Source organism: Sciurus carolinensis, chromosome 15 (assembly GCF_902686445.1).
Source record: "Sciurus carolinensis chromosome 15, mSciCar1.2, whole genome shotgun sequence".
Taxonomy (NCBI): Eukaryota; Metazoa; Chordata; class Mammalia; order Rodentia; family Sciuridae; genus Sciurus; species Sciurus carolinensis.
Genome location: NC_062227.1, coordinates 45,230,311 through 45,247,716, shown reverse-complemented (window position 1 = coordinate 45,247,716; position 17,406 = coordinate 45,230,311). Strand labels below are relative to the sequence as shown.

Sequence of the window (17,406 nt, the reverse complement as noted above, 5' to 3'; positions counted from 1 at the left end):
GTGCACAGGAGTTGGCACCCTAATCCCTGCATTGCCAAGGGTAGACTCTATTTAAGAACAAAAATGTGGATCGTAGAGGAGGCGGCGAAGCACAGCGCTTGGACTTGGAGCAACCACTGGGGCTCCGGGCGGCTGTCTGAGGAGGAGCTGCGTGGCGAACTGTTTGGACTCAGAGCGACCGCTTCTGAACACTGGGGGGTTGCCCGGAGGAAGAGGAGAAGCGCGGCAGGTCGCTTGGTCTAGGAGTGATTGCATCAGAGTCACAGGCGGTTGCCAGAGGAGGAGGCGAGTGGTGAGTTGTTTGGACTGGAAGCGACCACTCCTGAACACTGGGGACCTGCCTGGAGGAGGAGCATGGTGGGTCGCTTGGTCTCCGAGCGACCGCTCCTGAACACCCGGGGGCTACCCCGAGGAGGAGGAGGAACAGGGCGGGTCACTTGGGCTTGGAGTGACTGCCTAGGGCTACGGGCGGTTGGCGGGAGAAGGAGACGTGAAGTGAGTTGCTTGGACTCCTTAGTGACTGCGTCGGAAACCAGGCGGCTGTCCGGAGGAAGTGGTGTGTGCCGGGTCTCTGGGTCTCGGAGCTATTGTACAGGGCTCCAGGTGGCGGCTCAGAGGAGGGGCCGCATAGCCAGGCGATTAGGTGCAGAGCAGGGTCCCAGGACCTAGGCAGCTTCTTGCTGGAAGAGCCGCACCGAGACACGCCTAGGGGCAGAGCGAAGTTTCCAGGACTGCGGGCAGATTCTCTGAGGAGAGGCAGCCTAAGGAGACTCGTCTACGAAGGGTGAGGCTCCCAGGCCCAGGAGGTAGGTCCGGGCCCCTGGGAACGTTGCAGAGGAAGGCAGCCCAGCACAAGCGGTAGTTGTAGATTGAGGGGAACCTCTAAGAGGGGAACTGACCAGCGAGACCTCCCCATCTGGTGAATCTTCCCTGCCGGGTGAGGTTTTCCCACAAGGACGGTAACACCAGAGACACAGGCACAAACAGGCCTTGCCTCAGCCTGCAGCCTAGTTCCCCTTTGGATGACCATTGGTCAACAAGTGGAGGCACCTCTGCCCACTAGCAGGGAGTGTACCCCACCTGACGGTCACCAACCCTAGAGAGGCAGCTTCCTTATGGAGCACCGCATTATCAACTTCCTCCAAGACTGCAGGCTACTGAAGGATAAGAGGGGATATACTAGCAATCTTCAGGGACATTATAAGTCAATAGAGGAAATCTGCAATATCTTAATGACCCACTGATTCCTGAACAATATGAGAAAACAAGGGAAGAAAATGCCCCAAACAAATCTAGATGTTACATCAATAAAATCCAACGACAGCATGGCAGAAGAAATGACAGAAAGAGAGTTCAGAATGTACATAATTAAAATGACCAGGGAAGCAAACGATGAGATGAAAGAGCAAATGCAGGCATTGAATGATAGCACCAATCGACAGTTAAAAGAGCAAATACAGGAAGCAAAAGATCATTTCAATAAAGAGTTAGAGATATTGAAAAAAAAACCAAACAGAAATCCTTGAAATGAAGGAAAAAATAAACCAAATTAAGAACTCCATAGAAAGCATAACCAATAGGATAGAACACCTGGAAGACAGAACCTCAGATATTGAAGAAAAAATATTTAACCTTGAAAACAAAGTTGAACAAACAGAGAAGATGGTAAGAAATCATGAACAGAATCTCCAAGAACTATGGGATATCATGAAAAGGCCAAATTTGAGAATTATTGGGATTGAAGAAGACTTAGAGAAACAAACCAAAGGAATGAACAATCTATTCAATGAAATAATATCAGAAAATTTCCCAAATCTGAAGAATGAAATGGAAAATCAACTTCAAGAGGCTTATAGGACTCCAAATACACAAAATTACAACAGACCCACAACAAGGCACATTATAATGAAAATACCGAACATACAAAATAAAGACAGAATTTTAAAGGCTGTGAGAGAAAACAACCAAATTACATTCAGGGGGAAACCAATACGGGTATCAGCAGATTTTTCAATCCAGACCCTAAAGCTAGAAGGGCCTGGAACAACATTTTTCAAGCTCTGAAAGAAAATGGATGCCAACCAAGAATCTTATACCCAGCAAAACTTACCTTCAAATTTGACGATGAAATAAAATCATTCCATGATAAACAAAAGCTAAAAGAATTTACAAAAAGAAAGCCAGCATTACAGAACATTCTCAGCAAAATATTCCATGAGGAAGAGATAAAAAATAAAGAAGCAAATCAGCAAAGGGAGGAATTATCCTAAAGGAACTGTCAAATAAAGGAGGAACAAAGGTGTGTCAAAAAAATAAACAAATAAATAAATAAAATTTAAAAAATGAACCAAAAGACCGGGAATACAAATCATATCTCAATAATAACCCTGAATGTTAATGGCCTGAATTCATCAATCAAAAGACATAGACTGGCAGATTGGATTAAAAAGAAAGATCCAACAATATTTTGCCTGCAAGAGACTCACCTCATAGAAAGAGATACCCATAGACTAAAGGTGAAAGGATGGGGAAAAACACCATGCACAAGGACTCAGCAAAAAAGCTGGAGTATCCATCCTCATTTCAGATAATGTGGACTTCAAGCCAAAGTTAGTCAGAAGGGATAAAGAAGGACATTTCATACTGCTTAAGGGAAGCATAAATCAGCAAGATATAACAATCATAAACATCTATGCCCCAAATAGTGGCTCATCTATGTATGTCAAACAAATCCTTCTCAATTTTAGAAACCAAATAGACCATAACACAATAATACTAGGTGATTTTAACATGCCTCTCTCACCACTGGACAGATCTTCCAAACAAAAATTGAACAAAGAAACCATACATCTCAATAACACAATCAATAATTTAGACTTAACAGACATTTATAGAATATACCATCCAACCAAGAGCGAATACACTTTCTTCTCAGCAGCACATGGATCCTTCTCTAAAATAGATCATACATTATGCCACAAAGCTAATGTCAGCAAATACAAGAAGATAGAGACACTACCTTGTATTCTATCAGATCATAATGGATTGAAGTTAGAAATAAATGAAAGAGTAAAAAACAGAAATTACTCCAACACCTGGAGATTAAACAATATGCTATTATATGATGAATGGATAACAGAAGATATTAGGAAGGAAATTAAAAAATTCTTAGAGGTAAATGAGAACAAAGAAACATCATATCAAAATCTCTGGGACACTATGAAAGCAGTACTTAGAGGAAAATTTATTTCATGGAGCGCATTTAATAAAAGAAGTAAAACTCAAAAAATCAACGACCTAACACTACAGCTCAAAGCCCTAGAAAAAGAAGAACAGACCAACACCAAAAGTAGTAGAAGACAGGAAATAGTTAAACTCAGAGCTGAAATCAACGAAATTGAAACAAAAGAAACAATACAAAAAATTGACAAAATAAATAGTTGGTTTTTCGAAAAAAGAAACAAAATTGATAAACCTTTAGCCACACTAACAAAGAGAAGACGAGAGAAAACCCAAATCACTAAAATTCGGAATGAACAAGGAAATATCACAACAGACACGAGTGAAATACAAAACATAATTAGAAGCTATTTTGAAAATCTATACTCCAACAAAATAGAAAATTTTGAAGACATCAACAGGTTTCTAGAGACATATGAATTGCCTAAACTGAACAAGGAGGACATACACAATTTAAATAGACCAATTTCAAGTAATGAAATAGAAGAAGTCATCAAAAGCCTACCAACAAAGAAAAGTCCAGGACCAGACGGGTTCTCAGCCAAGTTCTACACAACCTTTAAAGAAGAGCTCATTCCAATACTTCTCAAAGTATTCCATAAAACAGAAGAGGAGGGAACCCTCCCAAACTCATTCTATGAAGCCAATATTACCCTGATACCTAAACCAGACAGAGACACATCGAGGAAAGAAAATTTCAGACCAATATCCTTAATGAACATCGACACAAAAATTCTCAACAAAATTTTAGCAAATCGCATACAAAAACATATTAAAAAGATAGTGCACCATGATCAAGTGGGTTTCATCCCAGGGATGCAAAGTTGGTTCAACATCAGGAAATCAATAAATGTAATTCACCATATCAATAGACTTAAAGTCAAGAATCACATGATTATTTCGATAGATGCAGAAAAAGCATTTGATAAAATACAGCACCCCTTCATGCTCAAAACACTAGAAAAAAAAGGGATAGTGCGAACATTCCTTAACATTGTAAAGGTCATCTATGCTAAGCCCATGGCTAATATCATTCTAAATGGTGAAAAACTGAAAGCATTCCCCCTTAAAACTGGAACAAGGCAGGGATGCCCTCTTTCACCACTTCTTTTCAATATCGTCCTTGAAACTCTAGCCAGAGCAATTAGACAGACCAAAGAAATTAAAGGGATAAGAATAGGAAAAGAAGAACTCAAACTATCCCTATTTGCTGATGATATGATTATATACTTAGAGGAACCAGGAAATTCCACCAGAAAACTTTTAGATCTCATAAGTGAATTCAGTAAAGTAGCGGGATATAAGATCAATGCACATAAATCTAAGGCATTTTTATACATAAGTGATGAATCTTCAGAAAGAGAAATTAGGAAAACTACCCCATTCACAATAGCATCGAAAAAAATAAAATACTTGGGAATCAATCTCACAAAAGAGGTGAAAGACCTCTACAGAACACTAAAGAAAGAAATTAAAGAAAACCTCAGAAGATGGAAAGATCTCCCATGTTCTTGGATAGGAAGAATTAATATTGTCAAAATGGCCATACTACCAAAAGTGCTATACAGATTCAATGCAATTCCAATTAAAATCCCAGTGATGTACCTTACAGAAATAGAGCAAGCATCTTACAGAAGAAAAAGTAGGTCCAGAGCTTCAACATGACAGCTTAGGACCAGACTTCCTCAACAGGACTCCCATAGCACAAGAAATAAAAGCAAGAATCAATAACTGGGATAGATTCAAACTAAAAAGCTTTCTCTCAGCAAAGGAAACTATCAGCAATGCGAAGAAAGATCCTACAGAGTGGGAGAAAATCTTTGCCAATCATACTTCAGATAGAGCACACTAATCTCCAGAATCTATAAAGAACTCAAAAAACTCTACACCAAGAATGCAAATAGTCCAATCGACTAATGGGCTAAGGAAATGAATAGACACTTCACAGAAGAAGATCTACAAGCAACCAACAAAAATATGGAAAAATGTTCAACATCTCTAGTAATAAGAGAAATGCAAATCAAAACCACCCTAAGATTCCATCTCACCCCAATTAGAATGGCGATTATCAAGAATACAAGCAACATCAGGTGTTGGCGAGGATGTGGGGAGAAAGGTACACTCATACATTGCTGGTGGGACTGCAAATTAGTGCACTCACTCTGGAAAGCAGTGTGGAGACTCCTTAGAAAACTTGGAATGGAACCACCATTTGACCCAGCTATCCCACTCCTCGGCCTATACCCAAAGGACTTAAAATCAGCATATTACAGAGATACAGCCACATCAATGTTCATAGCTGCTCAGTTCACAATAGCCAGATTGTGGAAACAACCTAGATGTCCTTCAATTGATGAATGGATAAAGAAACTGTGGTATATATATACAATGGAATATTACTCAGCCATAAAGAATGATAAAATTACGGCATTTGCAGGCAAATGGATGAAATTGGAGAATATCATGCTAAGTGAGATAAGCCAATCTCAAAAAACCAAAGGACGAATGATATCGCTAATAAGTGGATGATGACACATAATGGGAGGTGGGAGGGGTTAGGGTTAGGGTTAGAGTTAGGGTTAGGGAGGGGGGCAAGAATGGAGGAAGGAAGGACTGTATAGAGGGAAAAGAGGGGTGGTAGGGGTGGGGGGAAGGGAAAAAATAACAGAATGAATCAAACAACATTACCCTATGTAAATTTATGATTACACAAATGGTATGCCTTTACGCCATGTACAAACAGAGAAACCACATGTATCCCATTTGTTTACAAGAAAAAAAAAAAAGAACAAAAATGTGTAGCTAAAATAGATTTACAATGTAACTGTTGGGGGCTGGGGATATAGCTCAGTTGGTAGGGTTGTTTACCTCAGAAACACAAGGCCCTGGGTTCTAAACCCCAGCACTGCAATAAAAAAAAAAAAAAAAAAAAAGTTTAACTGTAAGCTTTTGAAGAGGCAGAAGGGAAAGACAGTTAAAGAAAGTAAGATATTTGGGCTGGGGATATAGCTCAGTTGGTAGAATGCTTGCCTTGCAAGCACGAGGCCCTGGGTTCAATCCCCAGCACCACAAAAAAAAAAAAAAAAAAAAAGAAAGTAAGATTCAGGAAAAGCAGGTACCAGTGGCCTTTCACATAGAATTTTGCCTAAATTTCCACCAAACTTGCAAAAGCCTAATGATGCAAACAACCTGTGATCAAGCAGAATCAAAAGTAAAACCTCCTACCTTGCAAGCTGAGGCAAGCAGAGTCTTTGAATTGTTACAGGCAACACAAAATATTTCATAACCATGTCCATATCTAAATTTAAAGACAAAATGAATAACCTCTGCATTAGTATAATATGCCTAACCTCATGCTGTAAAATTTGTAAAAATTAAGAGAATAACATCATTCTCCCAAGCAACACACATTTCTTTTAGCAAACGCTACATTTTTGTCTAGGTAAATACTTTCAGAAAAAAACAGGAGAAAAACGACAGCTTCCTAAAGTAACAGAACTCATTCAAACAGATTAAGATATGAGTTTTCACCTTCTGTCCTTAGACAGATGGTACAATCAACAACCAAGGAAATGTTTTGATGGGAAACTATCAAGGACAAAAAAGACCAGTTTCCATAACAAAATTTTAAAAGAGAAAAAATATGTTATGTCTCTCTACTTTAAAACTTAAGACCAATAAAACTAATAAATATCATAAATATTAACATAAATATCAATGTGAGATGTGATTCTTACTTGTCTGAAGAGCTACTGAAAGTTCTGTAGAGCAGGAGGGAGAACATAGGCAGGTTAAGGAGAAAATAAAATTGTAGAGGGAAAAAATCCCCATGTTATGGCAGAATCAAATCAAAGAGGTAAGTATAATTTAACTTACAGTTTTTGAACTTCAGGCCACAAAGTGTTCTGCAGAAGATGATCCTCAGTGGGAGGCTCTACAATAAATTTGTAGTATTACAAATAAAGCAATACAAATAAAGCAATAAAGCAAATTTTTTAGCCAAATAAAGCAAATTCTATAGCACCTTTTTAATTCAACAGCAACAGACACCATACATGTGTACTAGTGATTCTACTAAATCATCTTCTTGTCATTTCTTACCAGTAAGTAGGGAGGGTTGAAAGGCAACCTGGTGATACTCAAAACCAGTACTAGTTAACAGTTCCTCTTCATCAGAAGGTTGAGAAGTCATGTCTCCTAGTTTAAAGAAACACATCAACACTACGAATGGAGTTACTATCTTTATGTCTCTTATACTATCTCAATATAGCCCATAAGAAAGTAGTGGCACCTCAAAGTGGTATATTTCAAAGCTATGGCCACGTGACTCAAAAGCCAAAGGTATTTCTACACTCCAGTGTTTTCCAAACAAGTTCTGGAAAGCATTAATCAATTCCATAAAGATTCCTTCCATTTGCTTTGACCTAGCAGTTCACAATCTTTTTCAACTATACAAGATTCTTAGATTGCCTGCATTCCCATCTGTGACTCCAGTGCTCTGTTAAAGACTGAAAGCTAGTCCTATTTTCAGTGGTCTGCATTCATATACTTATCACAAAAATCTGAAGGGACATGACAGATGTGTGGACTGTGATTAAAAAATGAAAAAAATGAGCTGTAGCAGACATTAGGTACACACTACACAAGTGTATAACTAGGGCTGGGGATATAGCTCAGTCGGTAGAGTGCTCGCCTTGCAAGCCCAAGGCCCTGGGTTCAAATCCCCAGCACCACAAAAAAAAAAAAAAAAAAAACAAGTGTATAACTAAATTTTAGATACAATGAGCAGTTGAATAATTTGAGACCAAAGCCTTACCCTGGAATACAGCTTTATTTGATAATCCCAATGCAGGAACAGTAGCTCCTTCGGGAAGATCATTGTCGTACTAGAATAAAAAATCAGATAATGTAAGTTTTAAACACTAAAACCTACTTGTTTCCTCAGGCACTACAAAAATGTCATGCTCATAAAGGCTGAGAAACAGTTTCAAGACCACCTAGTGTGGACACCTGCCCACTCTTCCACCTCCTGAACCAAGAGATGCAATGATGAGCGATGTCTCCAACAGACACTCTAACCCAATTCATAAAGCCCAGTTGCCTGTCATCCATGTCAAATCCCTATAGCTCAACGAATTTCAGGGTCTGACAAGAAATGCAACAGGGTGAAAATGGAGGGACCAAAGCTCCACCTCCAAGAAAGCCTCAGAGGGCACATCTTTGATGATCCCAGTCCTAGAAAGGGATTTTATTAAACATTAAATACCTAGAGAGGTATCTTCATTAAACATATTTAAATAATTGAAAACTATTTTAAAACTTGATAAGGGTGCCATTTGAAGAGGCAATACTCTGCCTAGATTCTACAACTTAAAGCAATCAAGTTTTTGAAACTATATACTAATCATCAAAACTGGCCCAGGACCACATGTTAAGAGTTTCTTACAATTTAAACTCTAATACAGGAGCTAGGACTAGACAAACTTGAGCAATGTGAATTTAAACCATCATCAATAACAGCTACGCAGAACATGAGGAACTACATGCTTAACTCAAAATTCAAGAGAAATAGCATAGGATGGGAAGAGCAATAAAAAGCTTTCCCATATACCTATCCCAACACTTAGTATGGGGGTAATACCTGAAAGAGATCAAGAGACAGTCAAGTCTATACAATTCCTTTATTTTATTTATTTTGGCACCTGGGATTGAACTCAGGGATGATGCTTAACCACTGAACCACATGCTCAGCTCTTTTTTTTTATTTTGAGACAGGGTCTCTCCAAGTTGCTCAGGGCCTTGCTAAGTTGCTGAGTCTGGCTTTGAACTTGCAATCCTCCTGCCTCAGTCTCCTGAGTTGCTGGGATTACATGTATGTACCATCACACTCAGCAGGGATTCCTGTATTTTAGGTATTGAAAGTATACCTGGGACTAAGGTTTTCACGAAATTCCATGAAACTCCATTTTAATCCCTGGAACTAAAGAGATCCCAAAAATAACTGTTCCTCCATCCCCAAATGTTAGCCCTATATAATGAATCACAATCAAGACCTCCCTTTGGATCACATTCACAATGCCCATCATTATTAGAAATAGGCAAAAGAAAATCTTAAAATCTCTTCACATAATTAAGAAAAGTTGTGGCACAATGCACTGTATTCCAGGGCATTTCATTTCAAATGAGTCTCACTTTCTTCTCCATTCTTACCTGGGTCAGTGGTGGTTTCTGTGCCTTTAATCTCTGGGCTCCCAGAAAATTTTCCTTGTTCGAAAATACTTTTTCATCACATTCTTTGTGAAGGGGCTTCCAACAGCACTCCACAGTCTGAATTGTGCCTGCCTCCCAAAGTCCCCCCTGATCTGACTTCCCCCACTTCTCCATTTCCTTCTTCATTCCAACAAACACCCCAACAACTCTGGCTACCTCTCCCCTATTTCTCCTTCCTTCTGCCTATTAAAAGTGTACTTACCCTTTGGACCTCAGAACCAAACCTGTGACCCAATTCTAGGTAGAGGACTATAAGAAACACACATCTGGGGCTGGGGTCGTGGCCCAGTGGTAGAGCACTTGCCTAGCATGTGTGAGGCACTGGGTTAGATTCTCAGCACCGCATATAAATAAATGAATAAATAAAAAAAAAAAACACATCTGTATAATGTAACTATCTTCCTACTTCATTTCCCTTCCTTCAAAATTACTTTGTAATTTTTATAATCCATGTATTTTTATAAGTAGCTCAAATCTTTTATAAGAGAGGTGCAAACAAACAAAACAAAAACTTATTATACAACCCAAATGAATCCCATTAAATATGCTGTCATTTCTCCAGTGCAGGGACCTCTTCCTTCTATGAAACTTCCTTTTGTACTATAAGCTTTAGCAGTTTTCTGATCTCATCTAATAATTACAGGTATGTTAGTTAGACTGTCCCCTACCACTACCCTACAAGCAAGATGACAATCTCTGAAAATGGAACTCATCTTGTATAGTTTATCGAACGTATCTAGTACAGTGACAATATATAATATCCATGTCTCAAATGAACATGATATTGCTACTTTACAGTGTTCTGAGCTCATTTGTTACACAAAATTTCTGGTTTTAATACTTAGGCTATTATATGCCACAGTACACACAAATATATGTCAAACCAATAATAAATGATATGGTTTCTTTTCTACCCATATGCTCCATTAATAGCCCAAAGCAAAAAATATTTAGAATTTAAAATTAAGTGACTAGATTTAAGCAAAACCTTTAGAAGAATACTCACATCACAAAGCACATGACTCAGTGAATGTCCTGAAATGGCACAAAAATTTTCCACAAAATTCCGAGGTGCAGAAAAAACTCGAAGAACCTTTTCATCTGCTCCAGATACAAACTGAAACCGATTAATCATTGCCAAACATTTCAGGTCATAACCATGTATCTGAGGCCTTGCAATTTCATGCCAAGTCACCTGAGTATTAAAATAGAATAAAAGAAAATGGCCATATATTTCAAAAACCAATTCTTCTCAACAAACAAAATGTCAGATGCAAAACTACTAACTATATTGTGGAAATAATGACCATGGGACAGATTCATCCACAAATAACAACTGAGTAGCAAATCAACAAGAGCCACAGAAAAGCATTCCAAATCATTTGACTTGCATTTTCAACACTACAAGTGATGCTCCAAAAGATCTATCATGTTACCGTGGCAACAATACCATTGGCAAACCTCACTAGCTCTCATGACCTGACTCCTAGTCAGTCCTGTGAATTTTTGTCAAAAATAGAGGTTGAAGATTCTGACTTTCACCTTATACAAGTTCAAGGGTTTATTAGTGGTAAAATTTTCTTGTGTCTAAGCTCAGGGTTAAGACTAAAATTTTTCTTAAACAAGAGCTACCCTCAGGCTGGGGAAGGAGCTCAGGTGTAGAGCATTTGCCTAGAATGTGTGAGGCCCTAGGTTCAATCCCCCCAGTACTACCAAAGGGAAAAAAAAGAGCCATCCTCAACTACTACTGTCAAATACTAGATAACTTCAGAAATTAGATTCTACTGTAGATCAAATAATGCTTCCTAATGAGTTAAACCTATAAGTCATACAACTTTTAGGTGAAATTGAAGCAAAATACATTGTGACAACTAACATTTGCATTATTGTTTGAATTGCAAAGAGGAGATGAATATTTAAGATTTTAAGAATATGCCAAAAGCAAGAATCAACAACTGGGATAGATTCAAACTAAAAAGCTTTCGCTCAGCAAAGGAAACTCTCAGTAATGTGAAGAGAGAGCCTACAGAGTGGGAGAATATCTTTGCCACTCATACTTCAGACAGAGCGCTAATTTCCAGAATCTATAAAGAACTCAAAAAACTCTACACCAAGAATACAAATAATCCAATCAAATGGGTTAAGGATATGAACAGACACTTCACAGAATAAGATCTACAAGCAATCAACAGATATATGAAAAAATGTTCAACATCTCTAGTAATAAGAGAAATGCAAATCAAAACTACCCTAAGATTCCATCTCACCCCAATTAGAATGGCGATTATCAAGAACACAAGCAACAATAGGTGTTGGCGAGGATGAGGGGAAAAAGGTACACTCATACATTGCTGTTGGGGCTGCAAATTAGTGCAGCCACTCTGGAAAGCAGTATGGAGATTCCTCAGAAAGCTTGGAATGGAACCTCCATTTGACCCAGCTATCTCACTCCTTGGCCTATACCCAAAGGACTTAAAATCAGCATACTACAGAGATACAGCCACATCAATGTTCATTGCTGCTCAATTCACCATAGCCAGATTGTGGAACCAACATAGATGCCCTTCAGTTGATGAATGGATAAAGAAACTGTGGCATATACATACAATGGAATTTTACTCCACCATGAAGAATGATAAAATTATGGCATTTGCAGGCAAATGGATGAAATTGGATAATATCATGCTAAGTGAGATAAGCCAATCTCAAAAAACTAAAGGACGAATGATCTCGCTGACAAGCGGATGAGGACATATAATGGGGGGTGGGAGGGGTTAGTGTTAGGGTTAGGGTTAGGTTTAGGGTTAGGGATAAGGAGGGTGGTAAGAATGGAGGAAAGAAGGACTGTATAGAGGGAAAAGAGGGGTGGGAGGGGTGGGGGGGAAGGGGAAAAAAATAATGAATCAAACATCATTGCCCTATGTAAATTTATGATTACACAAATGGTATGCCTTGACTCCATGTACAAATAGAGAAACAACATGTATCCCATTTGTATACAATAATAAAAAAAAAAAAGAATATGCCAACAGGTTTCAGAGTGGCTGGATCATTTTGCTTTCCCATCAGCAAAGTATGAAAGTTACAGTCATTCTACATCTTTACAAGCAATTGTTAATGTTACATTTTTTTACTTCAGCTAAAGTATATATGGTGGTACCTCATCATGTTTTTTTAATAAATTTTAAAATTTGTTTTAATTAGTTATACATGATAGTAGAATGCATTTATGCACTTTGATATATCATACAAAAATGGGGTATCATTTCTCCTTTTTCTGGTTGTACACGTTGTAGAATCACATCAGTGATATGTACATAAGGTAATAATGTCTGTTTCATTCTGCTATCCTTCCAACCCCCATCTCACCTCCCCTCCCTTCATTCCCCTCTACCTAAAGTAACTCTATTCTTCCCTAGTGCACCCCCACCCATTATTGTGAATTAGCATCCACATATCAGAGAAAACATCTGGCCTTTGGTTTTGGGGGATTGGCTTATTTCACTTAGCATGATATTCTCCAACTCCATCCATTTGCCAGCAAATGTCGTAATTTCATTCTTCTTTAAAGCTGAATAATATTCCATTAAATACATATGCCACATTTTCTTTATCCATTCATCTACTGAAGGGCACCTAGGTTGGTTCCATAGCTTAGCTCTTGTGAATTGAGCTGCTATAAACATTGATGTGGCCACATCACCACAGTATGCTGATTTTAAGTCATTTAGGTATAAACCAAGGAATTGGGATAGTTGGGTCAAATGGTGGTTCCATTCCAAGTTTTCTAAGGAATCTCCATATGTTTGTACTTTTCTAACAGACAACAATTTTCACTTACTCATGGAAGTTTTTTAATGTGGTTAGTCAAGTAAGAAGATATTTTACCTGTGACTGGTCTTTTCTCTTCCATGGAGCAAAAAGTCGAGTTGTCTGATCAGTACCAACGGTGATGATAAATTCTCCTTCTGGATCCCACATTAGGTCTTGGACACCATCAAAGTGTCCTGAAATGACAATTTCTGGACTCCATTCTCTCTGCAAAGAAAGTGCTCATGACACATATCAAAATAAACAAAGACCACCACCACTCAAAGTAAAGCACTCGTGTCTGGCAACAGGAAAGATGGAAACCCCCTAGCAAACTGAAAAGTTAAATGTACAAGACAGGACCATAAAATAATAGCATCTGTTTTCCAATCAATCATATTAGAACATATATTAGAACATATATCAATCATATTAGAAGATATTAAACATTCAAATATGTGTTGTACCCTCTGAAGCAGTAATCTTAGGAAATTTCCCTCCATTCATCATTTATTGAACATCTCTTAGCAACAGACTCAACTTCTTTCTGTGCCTCAATTAGTTCTTCTGTAAAACAGGTATTTCACAAATGGCATCTACCTCATAGGAATGTTAAGAGGACTGATTAAATGAGCAAAGTATGCAGAACAATATGTACACCTACAACTAATAAAAATATTTTTTAAAAAAAGTAATAATAATAATAAATAAACAGAAGAAAGACCAGTAGAATAGAGCAAGGGGATAGCAGGAGGGAAGAGAGAAGGGAAAAAGAAAGCACTATAGACTAAAATGGAACAAATCATATTCAATGCATGTGTGATTACGTCAAAATGAACTCCACTATTACATATAACTAGAAGACACTATAAAAAATTAAAAGTTTTTAGGAACTGGTGCTGTAGCTCACTGTAGAGCATATGCCTAGCATGTGTAAGGCACTAGGTTCAATCTTCAGCACCACATAAAAATAAATAAATAAAATAAAGGTATTGTGGCCATCTACAACTAAAAAATATATATTAAAAAATTAGGGCTGGGGAGATAGCTCAGTCGGTAGAGTGCTTGCCTTGCAAGCACAAGGCCCTGGGTTCGATCCCCAGCACTGCAAAAAAAATAAAATAAAAATAAATAAATAAAAATTTTTGACTCTTAAAGGAAAATGAAATTTATATCAATAACTGGCAGGTCATTCAAAGCAAAATCTCATGACTAGAGTCAGTAATCTGGTATAAAAAAAATGTTAACAAAAATATTGATTTCTTCTGTGACATAGCATCAGGTTCTAATGTTAGCACTAATGTGAATTTAAAAGTTCTAAGTAATGGATAGCTCTTTTGGACTAACAGTGTAGTTTTCCACAGTAACAGTCCTAGAGGGCAGTACTTGCTTTTAAAAAATCACCCACCAAGCTGCCTGTAACTCCAGCGACTGAGACAGCAAGTTTGAGGCCAACCTCAGCAACTTAGTGAGGTCCTAAACAAGTTAGTGAGACCCTGCCTCAATAATTAAAAGGCCAGGGATATAACTCAGTGGTGAAGTCCCCTTGGGTTCAATCCAACACATACACACACACACAAAAAGAAAAAACAAATCACCCACCAGGCAGAGGCACATGCCTGAAATCTCAGCTATTCAGGAGGCTGTGGCAGGAGGACTGCCAAGTTTGAGGCCAGTCATAGCAATTTAGTGAGGCCCTAAGCAACTTAACAACACTGTTTCAAAAAAAAAAAAAAAAAAAAAAAAAGGGTGGGAGATGTGGCCCAGTAGTTAGGCACCCCTGGGTTCAATCTCCATAACAAAAATAAAAATATAAAGGGCTAGGATGTAGTTTAGTGGTAGAGCACTCATGGATTCAATCCTTAGTACTAAAACAAAACAAACAAAACACCCTTGATTGTAACAAATGTACAACTCTGGTTTGGGGTATTGGCAGCGGGTGAAACGGTACTGGGGTGGAGATTCGTAGAACTTTGAATTTTCTGTTCAATTTTGCTACTAACCTAAAACTGCTCTGAAAAACAAAGTCCATTCAAAAAACAAATCACCCTCAACATTTGACAAGTCAAACTAAGCACAGGTACAGTGAGATTCTATGTTCTGGTTTGTGTTCCTCCCTACTCATGTAAAGCTTTTCTTTCTATGAAAGCCCTCGAAGAGCAGCTGAGTTAAGGAAATAAAATTTATCTTAAAAAACAGTTTCTACCTTAATAGTGTCATAATTGTTTATCAATCTTAAAGGTCAACTCCAAATGGAAAATACAAGAAAAAGAGTAAATCCCCCTATAAATTGAGAAATCAAAACCTTATAGGTGACACAACTATTTCAAATCCACAAACTAAAAGTTATGCAAATCCATTTCTATTTTACAAAAGAAACCATCAGGGGGCTGGGGTTGTGGCTCAGTGGTATAGCGCTTGCTTAGCATACATGTGGCACTGGGTTTGATTCTCAGGACCACATATAAATAAAGAAAGAAAATAAAGGTCCATCAACAACTAAAAAATATCTTAAAAAAAAAAAAGAAACCATTAGATACACATTCAGAATACAATGCAACATTTCACTCAATGCTCTTATTTCTTTATTTATTTATTTAATTTAAAATATATAGCATCCGACATATAATAGGTCCTATTTTTCATTCATAAAAATTTGGTGGTGGCAGTGCTGGGGATTGAACCCAGGGCCTTGCACGTTAGGCAATGTTCTACCACTGAGCTATATCCCAGCCCTATGCCAATATTAACTCATTTAAGCATCATTCAATTCTTCAACACTACTGTATAAATTTGTACTTTTCTTCTTCGAAAAGCATGCATTTCTTACCTACTGTATAGTATAATGTCTACAGAAATAAGTGATGTCACCTCAATTAAATGCCTCTACTATGCTTCTGTACAGTGTTATAAGTAAAACACTATTTAGCTAGATTGAAGATTCACTCTATGTCATTAGAAATGCTTGAACAGTGCTTTTCTTACTGGGTTAACTGTATTCTGCTTCCAAAGGTGCAATGCTCCATGGAAAGCATGAGCGATGATCATGGAACCATCTTCATTGAATTGACAATCATAAAATCCCAGAGTATTTCCACCTACTTCGCCTACTCGAACCTATACAATAATAGAAAACAATTTTCACTTAATAGTTCTATTTCCTTTTAAGATTAAAAAGTTTTCTTAGAAGTAAAGACAGTAACATTAATTCAAGTTTCAAGTCACAAAGAAGATATAACAATTCTAATTTTGACATAGCTGACAGCATTGCCTCCCTGACAGAATCATAAGGAGAAACAGATAAAATCCACCATCGGATCATGAGAGAGTTTTACATGCTCTCTCAGTAATTGATAGCTCAATCAGAAAATCAGACAAATCAATAAGGAAATAGGTTGAGCACAGCAATTAACAAGTTTTATATACATAATAAATATGAACTACTATCCACATATAATACATATTCTTCTCAAGAATAATAGTCCCATTTCTTACAATGAAAACTGATTCCACATTTTTAAGTTCTAACTCATTTATTGTATATAAAGACAAATCTATAGATGTAGCAATATAGATTTAGGATTTAAATATTTAGTTTACAAAACCCAATTTTCTGTCCCTTCAGTACCCACATTTTACCTGTTCTAGCCAAACGCCTGACTCCTCATCTGGAGCCCAGAGAATCATGGTTTTGTCCATTGAGGCAGACAATAATCTCATCGGCTGCTGTAGAACACCATCTAAAGAATCAAAACTATTACCTTTAGGTGATTAACAAGCCTTGGGCTTGTAGATTACAGAAACAAAACAACAAGCATGCTATAAGAACTTATTCCCTGTAGCATTGTTTATAACAGCAAAAACATCCAAAGAGCATAAAGGCCAACCATTAGAAGAACAGATAAACAAGCTGTGGTATATTCAGGCAATGAAATGTTATAGTGTGATTTAAAAAAATAACTAATTACATGAATCAACATGGATACACCTCCAAAACATGTTAAATTAAAAATGTATGTTGTGAAAGAATACATATAGTTATCAAGTTTTGATATCTTATAAATAAAAACAGTATTATTTATTGGT

General features: G+C 37.6%; 1 protein-coding gene across 1 annotated transcript in view; it reads right to left on the bottom strand.

The window, feature by feature from the left end:
• Positions 1–17,406, bottom strand: part of Elp2 (elongator acetyltransferase complex subunit 2) — a 52,873-nt gene that overhangs the window by 19,673 nt on the left and 15,794 nt on the right. The window contains exons 10-17 of the mRNA XM_047526225.1: positions 16,960–17,060; positions 16,306–16,437; positions 13,399–13,548; positions 10,517–10,705; positions 8,057–8,126; positions 7,342–7,437; positions 7,117–7,174; positions 6,466–6,538 (exon numbers count right to left, since the gene is read on the bottom strand). Coding sequence (XP_047382181.1) covers positions 6,466–6,538; positions 7,117–7,174; positions 7,342–7,437; positions 8,057–8,126; positions 10,517–10,705; positions 13,399–13,548; positions 16,306–16,437; positions 16,960–17,060 — 869 coding nt within the window. The remainder of the gene's footprint in view (positions 1–6,465; positions 6,539–7,116; positions 7,175–7,341; positions 7,438–8,056; positions 8,127–10,516; positions 10,706–13,398; positions 13,549–16,305; positions 16,438–16,959; positions 17,061–17,406) is intronic.